This window comes from Natator depressus, chromosome 9 (genome assembly GCF_965152275.1).
Source record: "Natator depressus isolate rNatDep1 chromosome 9, rNatDep2.hap1, whole genome shotgun sequence".
NCBI lineage: Eukaryota > Metazoa > Chordata > Testudines > Cheloniidae > Natator > Natator depressus.
Genome location: NC_134242.1, coordinates 46,865,042 through 46,882,993, shown reverse-complemented (window position 1 = coordinate 46,882,993; position 17,952 = coordinate 46,865,042). Strand labels below are relative to the sequence as shown.

The following is a 17,952-nucleotide window of genomic DNA, read 5'->3' as shown; positions in this document are numbered from 1 at the left end:
TCAAGTCTAAACTTCCTGATGGCCAGTTTATATCCATTTGTTCTTGTGTCCACATTGGTACTGAGCTTAAATAATTCCTCTCCTTCTCCAGTATTTATCCCTCTGATATATTTATAGAGAGCAATCATATCTCCCCTCAACCTTCTTTTAGTTAGGCTAAACAAGCCAGGCTCCTTGAGTCTCCTTTCATAAGACAAGTTTTCCATTCCTCGGATCATCCTAGTAGCCATCACAAGATGGACTCATAGTCAAACTAAAATTAAACATAATCACATTTTTTAGGCTGTACCTTCATCCCTAAACCTGGTAAAATAAATGTTACTGCAGAGAGTAAAGATGAGCCTTCAAGAAATCAAACAATTCAGGCACTGTGGTAAATGATGATAGCATCTCACCCACCCTTCCCAGCTTGGATCAGGGAATGTGGTGATCCAATTGTAACGCACATGTGCAAATACTTGTAAGAAATCTAATCCCCATTCAGCAAGGCACTTTTTTAAATGCATGTAAGTAGTCGCATTGATTTCAGTGGGACTGCTCACATACTTAAAGTTAAGCATGTGCTTAAATGCTTATCTGAAGCAGGTCCAGTGGAATTCTAGGGAAGGGCAAGTGCTTGGTGCTGTCCTGGACACCTCTGAAACACACTCGCTCTTTTCGCAGTGTGTTTCATTTGGGACTAGAATTAAGGTGGAGGGAGTAACAAAGGATATTAATGCAGGATTATGTTTCTTGTTAGGAAAGCATTTGCAAAAAATTGAACCCCCGCGACCTTTGCACCTGAGAGTATTGGGGCTGCTACCTTCTGAGCTAGAGGGAAGGATCTGCCTTGTCTATTAATACTAACCTAGTCAAAGCTTCTAAGCCAAGGTTCCAACTAAAGGCAGCAAACATGAATAGCCATGGTTATCACAGGGCAACATTTGCCGTCCAGCAAATGGCTCCTCTGAATCCCGCTGCCCACACACAAATCTGAGGGTCACCCATTGCAGTAGATATTTACCGAGCTGAAAGGTTCATGGGTCATTCAAACCAGGTGATACCAATGCACCGCCAAAATACGGGATTTCAGAAGCCCTCCCACAAAAGCATAAATGATACAACCAAAACCCTCCACAAGAAGCACACTGCAGAGAAACAGCCTTTAGTGCAGGATTTAAAGATGGAACAAAACATTTTTGCTTTAGAGTGCAAGTTGGCTCCATGGACGAAGGGCTTTGCTTCCTCTGTCAATATTTGTGATAGGTTAATGATCAACCTCTAGGCCCCCATCTCTGTCTTTGGTGTTCATCCAAATATTACTTCTAGTGCTCTAAAACGGTAAGTGTTTATAATTACAGCGCTTTCAAAATGCGAATGTATTCTGGGCCCTGGCTTTTAGAAGGGGCTGTCGGTGTCCCAAAGCAGTCCGCACTGACCCACTCGCAAGGTTCCCTGGTGTTTGACCGTGTGAAGAAATCCCGTCATTCCCTCTCAGAATCCTTACTGGCAGGTGTGTGTTGCTGTCCTGTGGGCTTGCATTGGTGGGTGGCTCGCTGTGTAAAAGTCTAGCATTTGGATGTCACTTGACAAACCCATCAGGAGCTCTGCAGCAGGCTTGACTAGCCAATGTGTTAACCAGATCTGGGTGTGAGGTTCTCCACAGAACTGGTTTCTGCTCAGTTTGGGTCTGATCCAAAGCCCGTTGAAATCAATCAGTGTCTTTCCATGGACTTGGCTCAGGCTCTTTATCCTCTGCAACTTTCCTGGGCTCTTTCAGTCTGCGCACTTTGCCTTGTGAGCGGAGCATTTGGCTTCCTATCACAATGTGCATCATCAGTCACTTGGAGAGAGAATACAAATGAGGTCAGATGAATAAGACTAACAAAACCTAGTTTTTCTCCGCATTGCCGCCTCCTTTTTTCCCTTGAGTCCATTTTCCCTCTCTCTTTCACTTTTTCACAGTGCTGCTCTCTGCTTGTTTTTGTCCAGGATCTGTCTACTTCATTCTCCTTTTCTCCCAGCAGGTGACCATCTGTAAACCAGAGGATTCTGCGTGGCCACAAAAATGGCTAGAGGTTCCTTACTTGTGACATTTCTCTTACTAATGTGTTCCATCTACAGCAGCTGGTCAGTTTCATTTTCAGGTAGGAACTTCTGAACTACCTGTTAACTTCACTTTCTCCCACTGAGAGCCTGCATTTAAAATTACACTGCACCCATTTTCTGAGCACAGCATCTTGAAGGTTCAGCGGGCGAGAGGCACTTCTTGAAATGCACAGGAGAAAAATGAGAATTAATTTATGGTTATTCATGAACTCACCATATCTGGGCTTCCTACCTGAGGCCCAGTAACCTTGTGTTGCTGGACTTATGGGATCCAATGAGTTATGCACAGAGGACCAAAGTTGGGCACCTAAATCTGTATTTTAGGAACCTGTGGTGATTTAATATTACTACTTTGCTCTTCTGTAGTGCTTTTCCTACGTAGCCCTCAAAGCGCTTCACAAAGGCAAGTATCATTAACCCCCTTTTGTAGAGCTGTAATGAGAAATGAAGTGACCTGCCAAAATACACAAGTCAGCTGGGAACAGAATGCAGGTCTCCTGACTCTCAGCCCAGTGCACTATCCTCTGGACCCCACAATGCCTCCTGACAAAGGACCCAATCCTGCAACTGGAACGGCAAAAAGCCTCATGCATCTGATTGCAGGATCAGGGACGTATGTCAGCATTTAAGTGCTTCAAATTGTATTTAAGTGGCTCACTTCAGACAGCTAGGTTGAAAATTTAGCCCAGAGAGACTCCCAGCTGAGACAAGCTTTGGACAGCTCCTCCTGGCTCGGTGAGCGGGAAGTTCCCTTTCACTCATCCAGTGAAGCTGCTGATTACGATTCCTACGGTTTGGGGGGGTTTCTTTTAAGATGAGCTAATAATAACAATCCAGTTTCTTTCGTTGGGTTCCAGGATCCCAGGGCTAGTCATTTACCTACTCAGGAATTGTATTATTGTCTGACACAGCAGAGGTGCAGTGATACGATTGCTTAGCTATAGGAGACTGAAAACTGCGTAACAACCTCTGATATTGGTCCCCCATTTCGCCAGGGCCACTGTTCAACAGGAGAGTGACAAGAGACCCTGTGAAATTCAGAAATGCCAAACCAAACGTTGGACATTTGATTGATAGTCCGTACAGAATGGTTTAGCCAAAATGGGAAGAGAGTGAAGGATAGGTGGGGAACTTTTCACAATGCTGCAGGAAGCCACGTGGTAGCAGTTTTCTTTTACGGTGTTGCCTATAGGCCCTGATGGTCTCACAATGGTGTGGAAGTAGATAAAGGGAATTTGGATGCAGGCCTCTGAAATGAGCAGGAGTCAGGCTAACTCTAGATTTAATAACGCAAGATTTCTAGAAGCGGGGATTGTGAGAAGCGAGTGGGAAAAGAATTGCGAGAGAGGCTGTTGTGACCTCGTAGTAGATAAGAATAGAATGTAGACTATAAGAGAAAATTGGTGAGAAAAATAAGATATCATGAAGGAATATGTATAAACAATATGCAGCTGGTGCTCATTATTGTCTGTAATAAAGGTATAAATGCTTCCTCTAATTGTTTATCTTTAGCGAGGCCTGCCTAGGTGGGGGAAACCCTGTGTCCTAGTGCACTCTCTCCCTCTGTGCAATTGCTTGAGAAAATAAAGTGTATCTGACTTGCTGCACCCAACCTGAGAGTGAGAACTGTGTTTTTCTCCGACAAAGGCGATTGTAAGCAATAGCTAAGCAGGAGGAGGTGATGTATTGTAGACTTTCCTCCACTGCTATGTTCTGTCAGAAGCCTTTTTTTTTTTTTGGTCCAAAGTTGCTTTACACTGGAAGAAATGTTCTGCCAAAAAGCATTAGAACAGGGGAAGATGGGTATGCTTTATTGAGAGATATATTCAGGGTGTTCTCTTTCATTTCTTCCGAGTTTTCCGCTTCATCTCTGAGGTGACACAGCAGAGGGACTGAACGTTCTGTTTTTATATCTTGGACATAAAATATTTAGATAAATTTTATTTATTTCATTTGGACACAGTAAATCCTTGATTAACTGAGACCTGCCTAACACTATGCCTGGTCATTAGCACAAATAAATGAACTTTAACCCAACGTCATGAATTTTGAGGCTGGCTCCTTTTACATGACGTAGTCTTTTAATCCACTGAAATATTATTCAGCTGATCACCACCTAGAGGAATACTGACTCTTTGTTGGGGCATAGACAATCTGAGTAAAGGTTTCAGAGTAACAGCCGTGTTAGTCTGTATTCGCAAAAAGAAAAGGAGGACTTGTGGCACCTTAGAGACTAACCAATCTGAGTAAAGTTGTCCTTAAGTCTGTTTTGATTTTTTGAAAGTTGTCTCCTCCACTGTGTTATTTCGCCAAGTTAAAGCATAAATTACTCATCTCTAGCCTAAAGATGAAGCTTTGGCTTCCTGTGACAGCATTAATGGTCGGATCCAATTTTGTTTTCATAGTGTTTGTGAGAAAAGAAGCAGCACACCAGGTGCTGAAGATCCGTAAACGCTCTAACCAGTTCCTGGAGGAGATTCACCCAGGGAACTTGGAGAGAGAATGCATTGAGGAAACCTGCTCCTTCGAGGAGGCAAAGGAGATTTTCCAATCGCAGGAGAAAACAGTGAGGCATTTCACTTCAGAAAAAGCAGCGAGCAATAGCTGATTAGTTGGGAGATACAAGGAAGTGTTCTCACTCATTGATATGAGTAGGGCTCCGTGTTTGTCACAGAGGTCGCAGAAGCCACGGATTCTGTGACTTTCCGTGACCTCTGTGACTTCTGCAGCAGCCTGTGTGACTGACCTGAGGGCTGCCCAAGCAGCTGGCTCTGGGGCCAGTTGCTCAGGTGGCCCCAGGGACAGCCACACCAGCCGCTGCTGTAGCAGCTCCACAGCCAGCCACTCAGGCGGCCCCCTAGCCAGATGCCCTGGAGCAGCTGCTGGGGCGGCCCCTGGAGCAGCTGCTGGGGCGGCCCCTGGAGCAGCCGTTGCTTGGGCAGCCCCGGGCGGCTGGCCCCGGGAAATGCCAAAGCAGTGGCCGGTGCGGCGGGCCCCAGGGGCCGCCTGAGCAGCAGTCCTTGGGGCAGTCAGAGCAGCTGTTTCTCAGTGGACCCTGGCAGCTGGTGCTGCTGGCCCCACCCCCCCATTGCCAGTGGCCCCTGGGGCTCCGCCCCCCCACCCCCCAGATACTCCCTAGCAGCGGCCCCTTTAAGATTTAGTCAGGGGTATTTCTAGTATGTCATGGACAGGTCACAAGCCATGAATTTTTGTTTATTGCTCATGCTCTGTCCATGACTTTTACTAAAAATACCCATGACTGAATCGTTACCTTAGATATGATTAGGCCCTACCAAATTCACGGTCCATTTTGGTCAATTTCACAGTCATGGGATTTTAAAACTCATAAACTTCATGATTTCAGCTATTTAAATCTGAAATTTCACAGTGTTGTAATTTGTAGGGGTCCTGACACACAAACGAATTGAGGATGGGGGTTGCAAGGTTACTGTGGGGGGTTGTGGAACTGCTACCCTTACTGCTGCTCACGGTCAGGGCAGAGGGCTGGAGAGGGTCGGCCGCTCCTGGAGCGGCTCTGCAGCCAGCCGATTGGGTGGCCCCCCAGCCAGATGCCAGCAGCAACACAGAAGTAAGGGTGGGTGGCATGGTATGGTATTGCCACCCTTACTTGTGCGCTGCTGCTGGCAGGGGGCACTGCCTTCAGAGCTTGGCGTCCGGCCAACAGTCGCCACTCTCCGGCTACCCAGCTTTGAAGGCAGCGCAGAAGTAAGGGTGGCAACACCATGATTCCCCATAAAATAACCTTGTGACCATCCCCCCGGAACTCCCTTTTGGGTCAGGACCCCCATTTTGAGAAACGCTAGTCTCCCCCGTGAAATCTGTGTATTATAGGGTAAAAGCAGACAAAAGACCAGATTTCACGGTTGGAGACCAGATTTCATGGTCCGTGACACATTTTCCATGGCCGTGAATTTGGTAGGGTCCTACATATGATAACCCACAAGACCAAAGGCCACCAGAATGCTAGTGGTAGAAAAAATTTATGATTTTGATCATTATTATTTGCTAATTCCAAAAATGTAATTAAGCATAAAACAAACAACCCAGAAATTTATGTAACCTTAACAAGAGAGCACAGACAGGCTATGACGTCCTATTCCTCCATTTCTAAGGAACATGAGTTTTTACTCAAGGTTTCAGATGAATTGCAAAGCATCGAATAAGGTGCCAAGAAGGCTCATTGAGTAATTCAGTGCTACTGAAGCATGCCATGAAGGAAATCAAGATTTTTCAAAGGCAATAGGTGATTTTTTGGATGTCCCACTTGAGACGCATTGAAGGATGATTCTCAGTGGGTGGATGTGGAGCACTGTCAGGACATTGGGTCCCTTTAAAGTGCCTGAGGTTGGGTACCCAAAACTACGAATCAACTTTGAAAATCTTAGCCAATGTCAACACTGTCCTTGCTGATTCTGGAGATCCCACCAGCTTGTTTCAGATGTGGGGGGTTGGGGAGGCCTCACCACCCCAGATATAGGAAATAATATAAAGGAGGTACAGGCTCTGTCAAGACCAGAAATGGGCAAGCTTAGCACTTAACAAAGAGGAAGTACAATTATTTTCAACCAGCTGACTGGGTGGTTACCTGTTAAACTCTTTAATAGAATCTTATTTGAGAGCCCCAGATGATAAATTAAGAGGCTGGAACAGGGGTCGGCAACCTTTCAGAAGTGGTGTGCCGAGTCTTCATTTATTCACTTTAATTTAAGGTTTCGCGTGCCAGTAATATGTTTTAACGTTTTTAGAAGGTCTCTCTCTATAAGTCTACGTATTATATAACTAAACTATTGTCATTTGTGAAGTAAACAAGGTTTTCAAAATGTTTAAGAAGCTTCATTTAAAATTAAATTAAAATGCTGATCTTACGCCGCCGGCCCGCTCAGCCCGCTCCCAGCCTGGGCTTCTGTTCACCTAGGCCGGCAGCGGGCTGAGTGAGGTCTGCGGCCGGGACCCTGGTTGGCAAGGGGCAGGCAGCCAGAACCCCGGACCGGCAGCAGGCTGAGAGGGGCCGGCGGCCAGGACCCCAGACCGGCAGTGGGCTGAGTGGCCCCACTCAGCCCGCTGCCATCTGGGATCCTGCCCTGCCCACATAGAGTGGGTACGTACCTTCTCCCTGGTTCTAGCCCATTCTCTTCCTCTCTCTCTGCACTGAGCTGAGGGTGGGAGTGCACTGAGAACAGGACTGGGGGTGAAGGAGAAGGCTGGGGGTTGGGGTGTCGGGTCTGGCCAGGAGCTAGAATGAGGGAGCGGGCTCAGGGTTGGGGCAGGAGGTTTGGGTGTGGAGTGCTTACCTGAGCAGCTCCCATTTGGTGCAAGGGGTGCAGTTGGGAATGTGGGGGGGTGGGTGCAGAAGCTCCCGTTTGGTGCTCAGGATGGGGGTGGGAATGTGGCTGGTGCAAGAGTGAGGGCAGGGGGCTGTGGGTGTGTGAGGAGGATGCAGGAGTTAGGGCAGAGGGCTGAGGGCATGTGAGGGGGGTGCAGGAGTCAGGGCATTGGGTGTGGGGGGGCTGGGTATGTGTGGGGGTGCTGGAGTCAGGGCTGGGGTTGTGGGGGGGTGCAGGGGTCAGGGCAGAGGGCTGGGGGTGTGGGCTAGGGTCATGGGGGTGCTCCCAGCCCCCTGCCCAGAGCGGCTCACGGCAGGGGGCTGGAGGGGATATGCCCTGATTCCACCCCCCTTCCCCAAGACCCCATCCCCACTCTTCTCCGCCTCCTCCCCGGGCTTTGGCTCCTGCTCCCTTGCAAGGGCCATCAGCTGATCGGAGGCAGGGAGGGAGAGGAGGAGGGGCAGGAACCCAGCACATTGGTGGAAGAGGCGGGGGAGGGGGGAGCTTGCCTGCAAGGACGGGGCGGGCAGGATTTTTAATGGTATGCTGCTGCCAGTCTGGGGTCCCGGGCTAGAAGATCAGAAGTTTCAGTCTCTGAACACAGGAATTAGGACTCTCGGCTACTGGCAAGATAAAAAAGGAAAATCTTTGGAAAAATCCTTATGCCTTTCTATGTGGTATTTTCCAAAGCAAAAGCAAGAAAAATAATCTGTCACTCGCTACCTGGTTCGCTACTAGTTTAACCAGTTAACTGTCACTTTGGCCCAGCGGTTAACTGGCTAGCGAAAGAGGTGCTCTCAGCAGCTAAGGGTGAACCCACAGCCACAATATAGATTAGTTAAGGAACAATGCTACAAGAACCATTATTTCCTAAAGTCAGTAGGTAATGTGTCTTGCCCTATTAACTAATGTTTTCCTCTCTTGTGATTATTTCTTGCAGATGGAGTTTTGGTTTGCTTACAAAGGTAGGAGCGGGGGAGATTTTTTTATCTGTTTCCTACACTGCTGTTAGTTGCCACAAGTCAGTGTGGAGAGACGACCCAGACAGAATGTGTGTCCGCTTCCTCATGCCAGGCCACTGTATGTGACAAGGTAGCACAATGTGCGTCTCTTCTTCCAAACAGATTTAAATCCCTGCAAAGAGAATCCCTGTAAGAACGGTGGCGTCTGCAAACAGAAACACTACGATTATTTCTGTATCTGTCCCCCACTGTTCGGAGGAAAGAAGTGTGAAATAGGTGAGTGTGGAAATGCACACAGGCATTCTACTGAAGAAAGGATGAAGGGTGAAATTCACCTTAGGCCCTTGTGCTGGCTATCTGCGCAGGGCTGAATTTCACCTATAACGAAGACATTAATATTAACTCCATTGGTCTGATTGATACACAGCTCCTCCGGTGCCCTAAAACCACAAAAACACATGCTGTATCACAGAGCTGCATGCACTGGGGCTCCAGTATCTTAGCAATCAGCTTCATCAAATGTATCAGACACGCTAGCCAAAGTTCAGTGTACAATACCAACATGTGCTAAGTTCCTGTTACGTGAACCATTCGAGAACAAAATGGTGGCACTGTTGCCTTTAAAAAAAACCAAAAAACTTCTGATTCCTTCCCCTCTGAAACACCATCTACAGTCTGCAAGAAAGAACATGGCAGGAAATTACTGCCCAGAATAACTAGAAGTGGGAACTAAGAAAAATTACGAGTGACTCTTTCTTTGTCCATAATGATCTCCCCAGTGAACTTACATTTGCCAAATGCATCTCATTACAGCTACGTTGCTATTATTTATTATCTTTTCAAGTGCATTGTCATAAACATAGAGATAAGGGCAGCTGTACTGAATCACTTTACCTGTAAGGGATTAAGAAGCTCAAATAACCTGGTTGGCACCTGACCAGAAGGGCCAATAAGGAAGGCAAATACTTTTAAATCGGGGTGAGGGGGTGGGAGGTTGTGTTTGTGCTCTCTTTGTTTTGTTCCCTCTCCGGATGGAGAGACAAGCCAAGCAATGACAACATCTCCTTAAAACATACCTGGAATAATTCATCTAAAAATTACAGAAATTGTAAGTGAGGCAAGGAAATGCGTTAGATTATCTTTTGTTTTAGCTTGTAAATTTTCCCTATGCTAAGAGCAGTTTTATTCCCGTTTTTTGTAACTGTGAAGCTGGGTCCAGAGGGGAGTCCTCTGTGTTTTAATTTTTATTACCCTGTAAAGTTACCTTCCATCCTGATTTTGCAGGTGTGATTCTTTTACTTTTTTCTTTATAATAAAGTTCTTCTTTTAAGAACCTGATTGATTTTAGTGCCCTAAAGATAAAGGGTCTGGTCTGTACTTAAATTAAAGGTAATTGTTTGGTATATTATTCTCAAGTCTCCCCTGGAAAGGGGGTGAAGGGGTTTGGGGGAATAGGGACTCCAAATGACCCTTTCCTGAATTTTTGTGTGAATCACTTGGTGGTGGCAGCGATACTGTTCAAGGACAAGGGAAGGAATTTGTGCCTTGGGGAAGTTTTTAACCTAAACTGGTAGAATATAAGCTTAGGGGTCTTTCATGCGGGTCCCCACATCTGTACCCCAGAGTTCAAAGTGGGGAGGGAACCCTGACATGGTGGCAGAGGTATGTTTTCAGGAGACAATGTCCCTGCTTGGCTTCTGTCTCTGTCCAGATTTAAAAGTATCTTCTTTCCTTATTGGTCCTTCTGGTCAGGTGCCAACCAGGTTATTTGAGCTTCTTAACCCCTTACAGGTAAAGCAATTCAGTACAGCTGTCCTTATCTCTATGTTTATAACATGCACCAATATGTTCAGCACCTCCCAGAAACAAGTGAAGGCATGCTCCCTGCCCCCAGGTGCTTACACACTCACCGCAGAAGGGAGATAGATAGTACTGTAAGCTCTTCAGGGCAGGGTGAATGGGAGCTGCGGAGCTGCTGCTTGGGGCAGCGCTCAGAGATTCCCTGAACGCCCCTCGCCTAGTGACCTGGTGCTTGCGGCTTCAGCCCCGGGGGGGCGCACCGAGGCTCGAGGACCAGTGTCCGGCTTGCGGCGTGGAGACTTGCCACAGGCCAGATGAAAAGAAGCAGCGGGCCGTATCTGGCCGAGGGGCCCCCCTCAGCCTGAGGCCCTGGGCTGCAGCCCCCAAAGCCCCTGCGTTAATCCGGCCCTGCCTCTCACTCTGTCAGGATAACACCTAGCACAGTGGGGCCCCAATCCTCTTGCAGTGTCTAGGTGTTACTGTAATACAATAATAAACAGGCAAGGGGAGGGAAAGGGTTAAGACAGTGTGTGTCAAAATCACACATGCATCTTGGCCGTTCAGTTTAGTTGTGGGATGTGGTTTTTCTTCTGTCCCGCCGCCCCCTCCTGCCAGTAGATCTAATAGCGTAGAGATGTATTTCTTCTCTGCCGTCGGCTCCATGTGTTTGTTACAGCCCTGCTGCCGAGATGCTGATGTGCTACTGGGCCTTTTCCTCAAAATAAGTGAAGTTTCAGAGCGGTAGCCGTGTTAGTCTGTACCAGCAAAAACAACGAGGCATCCTTGTGGCACCTTAGAGACTAACAAAGCTAACAATAAGCAAAGTGATTCAATGTCTTTCCCCTGCAGAGAAGTTTGAATGCTGGTACAAGAACGGCGGCTGTTGGCAGTATTGCCAAGACACCGCACACTCCCTTCGTGTGGTGTGCTCCTGTGCAGAGGGTTATGACCTGGGTGATGATGGAAAGAGGTGTACGCAATCAGGTAATGGCTCCGGGACTCTGGCTTACTTAGACTGAAGAGCAGGACAGGTTTACAGCCACTGCCCTTCCCTCTTCACTGGGTTGCCCACTTGCCCTTGGACTGTCACATGCACCAATGAATCTATGGGAAAAACTGGTTGCTGTGATGTAGAATTGAAGTATACTCATTTACCCATGGAAACACCAGCAAGCCTGGAAAATCTGGCTTTTTCTCCACTCTGTTCATTCCACTCCCTTTACTGAAGGCAAACCCTGATCTCAAAGCCCAAATATCCCCCTAGGACTTTCAGGCTCTGCCAACATTATCTCAGCAAGGAGGAATTCCTGGGCAAAGGAAAAGGAGATTACTCCGCACTGTGCCATGTAGTGCAGGGAGAACACCACTGACTCAGTGACCAGACAGGGAGCTTGGGGAGGTGTCAGACACAGCCGCTCACAGTACAATGAGTAAAAGCACTTGGCATGAGTAACGGGGTTCCTAGAGCCTAGGAACCAGTGGAGGCAATGTGTATGATCTATCAGGAATTGATACCCATTGTACGCCTCTTCACGTGCATTTGGATGACGGGGAGGATTAATGGGTGGTCAATGGTCCATCTTCAGACAGCTGAAGAGGAGCAGAATTAGCTTAGGGATCAAAACTTGACACTGAAACCCAAAGGCTGTTTTTCTTATTTTTCAGCTCAGTTTCCCTGTGGGTTGATTAAAAGATCCATGCGTGCTTTGGAGGAAGTTGTCCCTGGGCTCAATGGGATGGCGGAAGGGAGAGCCCCCAGGCTCAACGAGAAGGTGAAGAGGGGTGCCCCCGGGCTCAATGAGTCGGCAGAGGGGGACACCCCTGGGCTCAATGAGTCGGTGGAGGGGGGCACCCTCAAGCTCAACGGGATGGCAGAGGGGGCCACCCCCAGACTCAATGAGTCAGCAGAGGGGGGCATCCCCAAACTCAATGAGTCAGCAGAGGGGGGCGCCCCCAGGCTCTATGATTTGGTGGAGGGGGATGCCCCCCAGCTCAGTGGGTCAACAGAGCGGGAGGCCCCCAGGCTCAATGGGTCGGCAGAGGGGGGCACCCATGGGCTCAACCAGATGACAGAGGAGGGCACCCCCAAACTCAATGAAACAGCAAAGCAGGGTGCCCCTGGGCTCAATGGGTCGGCGGATGGGCAGAATGTGCATGATGGCCTCAATCAAACCGAAGCTGAAGGAAACCTGACAGATGGAGATCTACACAGCTGGACAAAAGTCTACCAAACTGCAGAGCATGATGATACCAGGATCACTGGGGGATCTTTCTGCCATCGTGGCCACTGTCCCTGGCAGGTAATATTTCTCTTGCATATTGAGTCATTAACACCACATCTCCTTCCCTTATCGCTGCTCACTCTGTGCCCCAGCCAGGACCTCATCAAGTTGTTTCCAAGTATCCCTGTTCAGGGCCAAACAGAACCGCGTAGATCCTCAGTGTATCTCCGCAGCTTCTTTTCTCGTGGTCCACACTGTAGTTACCTCATTCATTAGTGTACATGGGATCCTAAATATAGTCTATCTTATAGCTCCTCTTCTTGCAGTACAGCCAACCAATCATCTTCAGTCTCCAACATGTCCTTCACCTTTGTTTACTTACTTACCCAATGGTCAGGGGCAAATATTTTCATGAATCAATGTTCAGATTTTAACTTCTACATCATCTGCTTGGTATGTGGCTGTGTTTCTGCTCCATGCATCCTGCCTAATAGGATCATCTCTATAGGATCATCTAATAGGATCATCGTCTCTCATCAGCAGAAAAGGCACTTACTTTTTAGATACTGAGTTTTTCACAGACCTTTATATTCACTCACAATGCTTCTCTTTATTTCATTTTCCTATCTTATAACAGCATGTGGCAGTTAGCCCAGGGAGCAAGACTCCCAAGCCTTTCCTATCCATTGTGATTTTGGCCATATTTGTAATTAAAATGAGTTTGGCCTTCTCCATATTTGTTCTTCATCTGTATTTCTTATTTTACCCAGCAGTATTCACTGCTTCTAGAACTTTCAGGTGTTTTTGGCAAAATGACAATGTCATCTGAAGTTCTTCTGGATCCCTTATTATTTTCAGAGCAATAGATTAGTCAAGCAGGTTTCCCTTTGAAGGTGTCTGGCGATACGTTACAAATAGATGAAGCGTTTCATTTAGTATTTCCTTGTCGACCTCTCTACTGCCAACCTGATCTCTTCACCCACTTTATCAAGCTGAAGTACCTCTTGATTAGTTAGGTACATGTGATTTAACATACTTCCTTCTACTCTCATCTAAGGGCTTCCTCCAGCTCCCATTAAATCCAATGAAAATTGACTTCAGAGTCTCTCATGGGCTTAAGGTTGCCTAACTCTCTTAGGCTTCTTTGAAAATCCCAGCAAAATAAAGTAATATATGATGGCTCATTGATCCATGAATGAAAAGTTGCATCTAAATCAATGCGGGAAGTCCAGAAATGCTGTACTCCCTTCATTAGTTGATGGCTAAAGATTTTTTTCTGCTATTCACACTCAATTGACTGCTCTATATTTAATGAGCTGCAGCGTATTTTCCTTTTTCTGAATGCACACCGTTGGTGTAGTGGTCTATCTTTACAATATTGTACCTTTGCTTTCTTTTGACCCTTTTGTGAATAATTTCCCTCCTAGGTCTAATACAGAATCCAAGGTAGTGCTATCCCTTGCTTCATTGTCCTTTTCCACTTCTGTGTTTCCATTTTACTTTATATTTTAACAGTAAAATAACCGGGCCTGAGTCTCGGCTCTTTTACACAGATGTAAGATGTAACTCCAATGACTTGTGTGACATTACTTCTGTTCCAAAGCACTGTAAAAGAGTTCAGAATCAGGGCTAAAATTTATAAGCATCAAGCTCACAAACGTTATGAAATACCAAACATTCAGGTTTAATGCTAATCTTTAATCTTGTTCACATATAGCTATGCCTTTAATGTGTAGTACCGCTTTATTTTATAGCTTGTTCCCTTTTTTATTTCTTTACAATACTGTATTTAAAAAGGGCATGAAAGTTTGTTGTTTTTCCCACCAAAAAGTCATTTCTTCCCCATCACCTCTTTAATTTTAACTTTAAAAATATGAGGAATATCAAATCTGGTTTCCCTTAGCTTTGGTGAAGGCCTTATTAGCAATTTCAGGGAATGTGTGTTTTGATCTTTCTCAGCTTAAAGGGTTTATGGTGTTGAGTCTTTAGCAAAGCCAGCACTCCATTCAGGGTAGACAACACCTGGACATCTAATATTAAAAAGAGGGGCCTGGGGAGATATCCACCCCCTTGCCCCCCACACTTTTACCCTTTATAGCTCACCCTGAAGTCCAATATCATTTTTCCTTGCCCTTTTTTTGTGTGTGGTTTTGCACAACTTTATAAATCTGGAGACCTGAGAGATGCTGGCTCGGTGGCTCCAATTCCCACTGACCTAAAATTGCGGGTGCTCAGGATCAGTTCCTCTTCATTATTTCAGAGTAACAGCCGTGTTAGTCTGTATTCGCAAAAAGAAAAGGAGTACTTGTGGCACCTTAGAGACTAACCAATTTGAGCATGAGCTTTCGTGAGCTACAGCTCACTTCAAGTGAGCTGTAGCTCACGAAAGCTCATGCTCAAATAAATTGGTTAGTCTCTAAGGTGCCACAAGTACTCCTTTTCTTCATTATTTCTAATACTTCTGTTTCTTGTCTTGGCCCTTAACTTTCGCTCTTCTTGTGCAGCTTCATATTCAGCATTGTTTAAACTTGGCACTGTTTGGATATCATAGTCTCTTGGCACTGACCTTGCTTTCTTTTGTTCTAGCATCTTCCAAAGCTTTGCAGCCAGTACTGGAGCTCACATTAGATTTGTTTTCCAAGACTGACATTTCCACTTTGGTTATCGCCTTCTGCTTGAATTTCTATCCTGGTCTGTTGATTATTCTGCTCTGTTCTTACAATCTTATCACTTTCCATAATTACACTCCTTAGACACATCATCCCTAGTGACATCACACTGATTAATTCTGAACACCCGTGTAGTATTTGGGATTTAGCCCCAATCATTTTCATCCTCTGCATCATAAAGTTAGTAGTAGTTTCTAGGGAACTACTACAGTACATTGAAATAAGTCCTGTTGAGTGTGTTCTTGCTCTTGTTTCTTCACTGTAGGTATTTATCCGAAATAGCAGAGGTTATGGTTTCTGTGGAGGGAGTTTAATCAGCAGCCGCTGGGTGGTCACTGCTGCCCACTGCCTTGAGATTGTTAAACCACATCATGTTACGATAGGTGAGTGAACTGGAAAAGTCTCCACGCTCCCAGAGACACTATGAAAGCATGAGTCTGCTCTGAAAAGTGACTAGAAAGGCATCGGGGGTGTTCCAGTTCCTTGACTCTCACTGCTCAGTTTATAAATAGAAAGATTTTTTTTTCTACCTCCCAGCCCTGCAAACGCAGGCTCTGCTGTGACCATGTAATAGAACCGGCTAGCAGGAACTGAGTTACTTTCAGCTTCAGGTTTCCGCAGTTAGCTGACAGGGCAAGCCTGTGGTTACCAGAGTCACTGATAAAACAAATCTCAGCCCAAGTTTGGCTGTTCGTAGGGTTTCCTGCAGGACCTTCTAGTGTGTGCACCTAGTTCCCTCTGAGCAGAACATCCTAGTTTCTCTTATGTTCTGTCATGGTGGAAGTAACAAGTCACATCTGCCTCACCAAATCAGCAGAACTTACTTAGCAACTGTATGCAGGATTCTAATTCCCTTCAGCAGGAATGGGTGAACTGGATGATGAGGAAGAAAGTAGCTCTGTAGGTGAGGCACTGGACTGGGACAGGTGAGACTTGGGTTTAATTCCCAGCTTTGCCAAAGACTTCTTGGGCAAGTCACTTAATCCAGTGGTTCTCAAACTGTGGGTCGGGACCCCAGAGTAGGTCGTGGCCCTGTTTTAATTGAGTTGCCAGGGCTGGCTTAGACTTGCTGGGGCCGGGGGCCAAAGCCGAAGGGTTTCAGCCCTAGGTGGTGGGGCTCAGGTTACAGGCCCCCTGCCTGGGCCTGGAGCCCTTGGGCTTTGGCTTTGCACCTCCCCTCCCCCCACCCAGGGCAGAGTGGGCTCAGGCTTCAGTCCCCCGTCCTGGGGTCGTGTAGTAATTTTTGTTGGGGGTCACAGTGCAATGAAGTTTGAGAACCCCTGACTTAATCTATGCTGTGCCTCAATTCTTCCTATATAAAATGAGGATAGTACTTCCCTCCCTTACAGCATGTTATATGGATAAATCCACTACTGGTTGTATTAGGAGTCATGAAAATTCCTAATTAGAAGAGCCCCGTATCCCTATGAAGAGTCAAGCCACCATACTAAGGCTAGTGAGTTTTTCTTCCCTCTTGAATTGGAATAATGTTTTCTTGGAGAAGAAACTGGTTACTGTGAATACCTGCAGCACTGAAAACTTTAATCAGTATCCTCTTCTCTTTATCTATCTATACACAAGTAGACATAAAATAAGATGTGAAATTTCAAAGGACACGTGACTTTCATTATCTACTTTGAGCAGGCTTGTGTCTCCATGCAAATTAACAAAAGGTCCAGTGTTCATTCTAATAAACCAGCTAGTTCTAGTTCCAACCAGCTTTGAGCCTGTTGTTAAATTATGGTGGGTGTTTTAAAATGCATCTAAATTCTTCATAAGCATGGTTGTGCAGACCCAACTCTCACACTAAACAATTTCAGATAGTGCCCCCGACCCTCTGCTGGTCATAGATCTTGTCATGCCAAATTATAAAGTGGTAGCAGTGCTGGCTTTAGACTGTAACCTCCATATTTAGGTTCATGGGTGTTGTAACCTATTTTGATTTAATTTGGGAGGCTAAAGCATTAATCTACTACCATAGCTGCTCCCCCCATGAAACTCTTACAGAAGGGATTTAGAATTCTTTAACATCTTTGTTTTCAATTGCAGGAGACTTTGACAAACACCAGAGAGAAGTGAAAGAACAAAAGATCGAAGTGCAACAGAGCTGGATACATCCACACTATGACTCAGATAACTATAATGGTGACATTGCTTTGCTCTACTTGAGCAGCGATGTTGTATTTAATGAGTATGTACTCCCCATTTGCCTTCCCAATCCTAACCTGGCAACCCTGCTGACTGTGGAAGGGACTAGGGGGATGGTGAGTGGATGGGGTTCCACACATCACAGAGGTCCTGGAACACGCTTCCTCATGAAAGTCAAGCTGCCCATAGTAAGCATGGAAACGTGTAGGCAGTCAACAGCGAAGCTCATTACAGATAACATGTTCTGTGCAGGCTATGCTGCCAAAGCCCAGGATGCCTGTAAAGGAGACAGTGGAGGCCCCTTTGCTGTCTCTTACCACAACACTTGGTACCTGCTAGGGATAGTCAGTTGGGGTGAGGGCTGTGCTGAAGAAAGGAAATATGGTGCATATACGCGGGTAGCCAACTATGTACCATGGATAAAGGAGGTGGTTGAAAATCTAGCTGATGCAGGAGGATTTTTACCTTCATTCTAATGAGGACCATTTCTAAAACATCAGAAATGCTACAAGTAATAAAACTGGAAATTTTACAATAGCTTTAACTTAAAAAATGTAGTTTATTCAATATGAAGCTAAATATAGTCTATTCAGTATTCCTTGTTCTCCTAATAAATGTAATACAGTATTTGCTGCTCCTAAGACTTTTGTAATACAAACCACTGCCCTAGAAACGTTGAAAGTGGAGTGTTTAACAGCTTTAGGGATTGTGTTGTCTT

The 17,952-nt window shown here is 46.1% G+C and overlaps 1 protein-coding gene across 1 annotated transcript; it reads left to right on the top strand.

Moving 5' to 3' along the window:
* The first annotated feature begins 1,350 nt into the window (after positions 1 to 1,350).
* LOC141993713 (coagulation factor IX-like) lies at positions 1,351 to 17,710 on the top strand. The gene is made up of 9 exons (XM_074963257.1): positions 1,351 to 1,492; positions 2,028 to 2,126; positions 4,494 to 4,654; positions 8,374 to 8,398; positions 8,558 to 8,671; positions 11,045 to 11,179; positions 11,861 to 12,495; positions 15,352 to 15,469; positions 17,136 to 17,710. The coding sequence occupies exons 1-9, from the start codon at positions 1,351 to 1,353 to the stop codon at positions 17,708 to 17,710; spliced, it is 2,004 nt and encodes a 667-aa protein (XP_074819358.1).
* The last annotated feature ends 242 nt before the right edge of the window (positions 17,711 to 17,952 follow it).

Excerpts from the sequence above, each read along its gene's own strand:
- LOC141993713 (XM_074963257.1), top strand. The coding sequence starts at position 1,351 with ATGCGAATGTATTCTGGGCCCTGGCTTTTAGAAGGGGCTGTCGGTGTC. Across the intron at positions 4,655-8,373 it reads TCCAATCGCAGGAGAAAACA|ATGGAGTTTTGGTTTGCTTA; the intron begins GTGAGGCATTTC and ends TATTTCTTGCAG. Across the intron at positions 8,399-8,557 it reads GTTTTGGTTTGCTTACAAAG|ATTTAAATCCCTGCAAAGAG; the intron begins GTAGGAGCGGGG and ends TCTTCCAAACAG.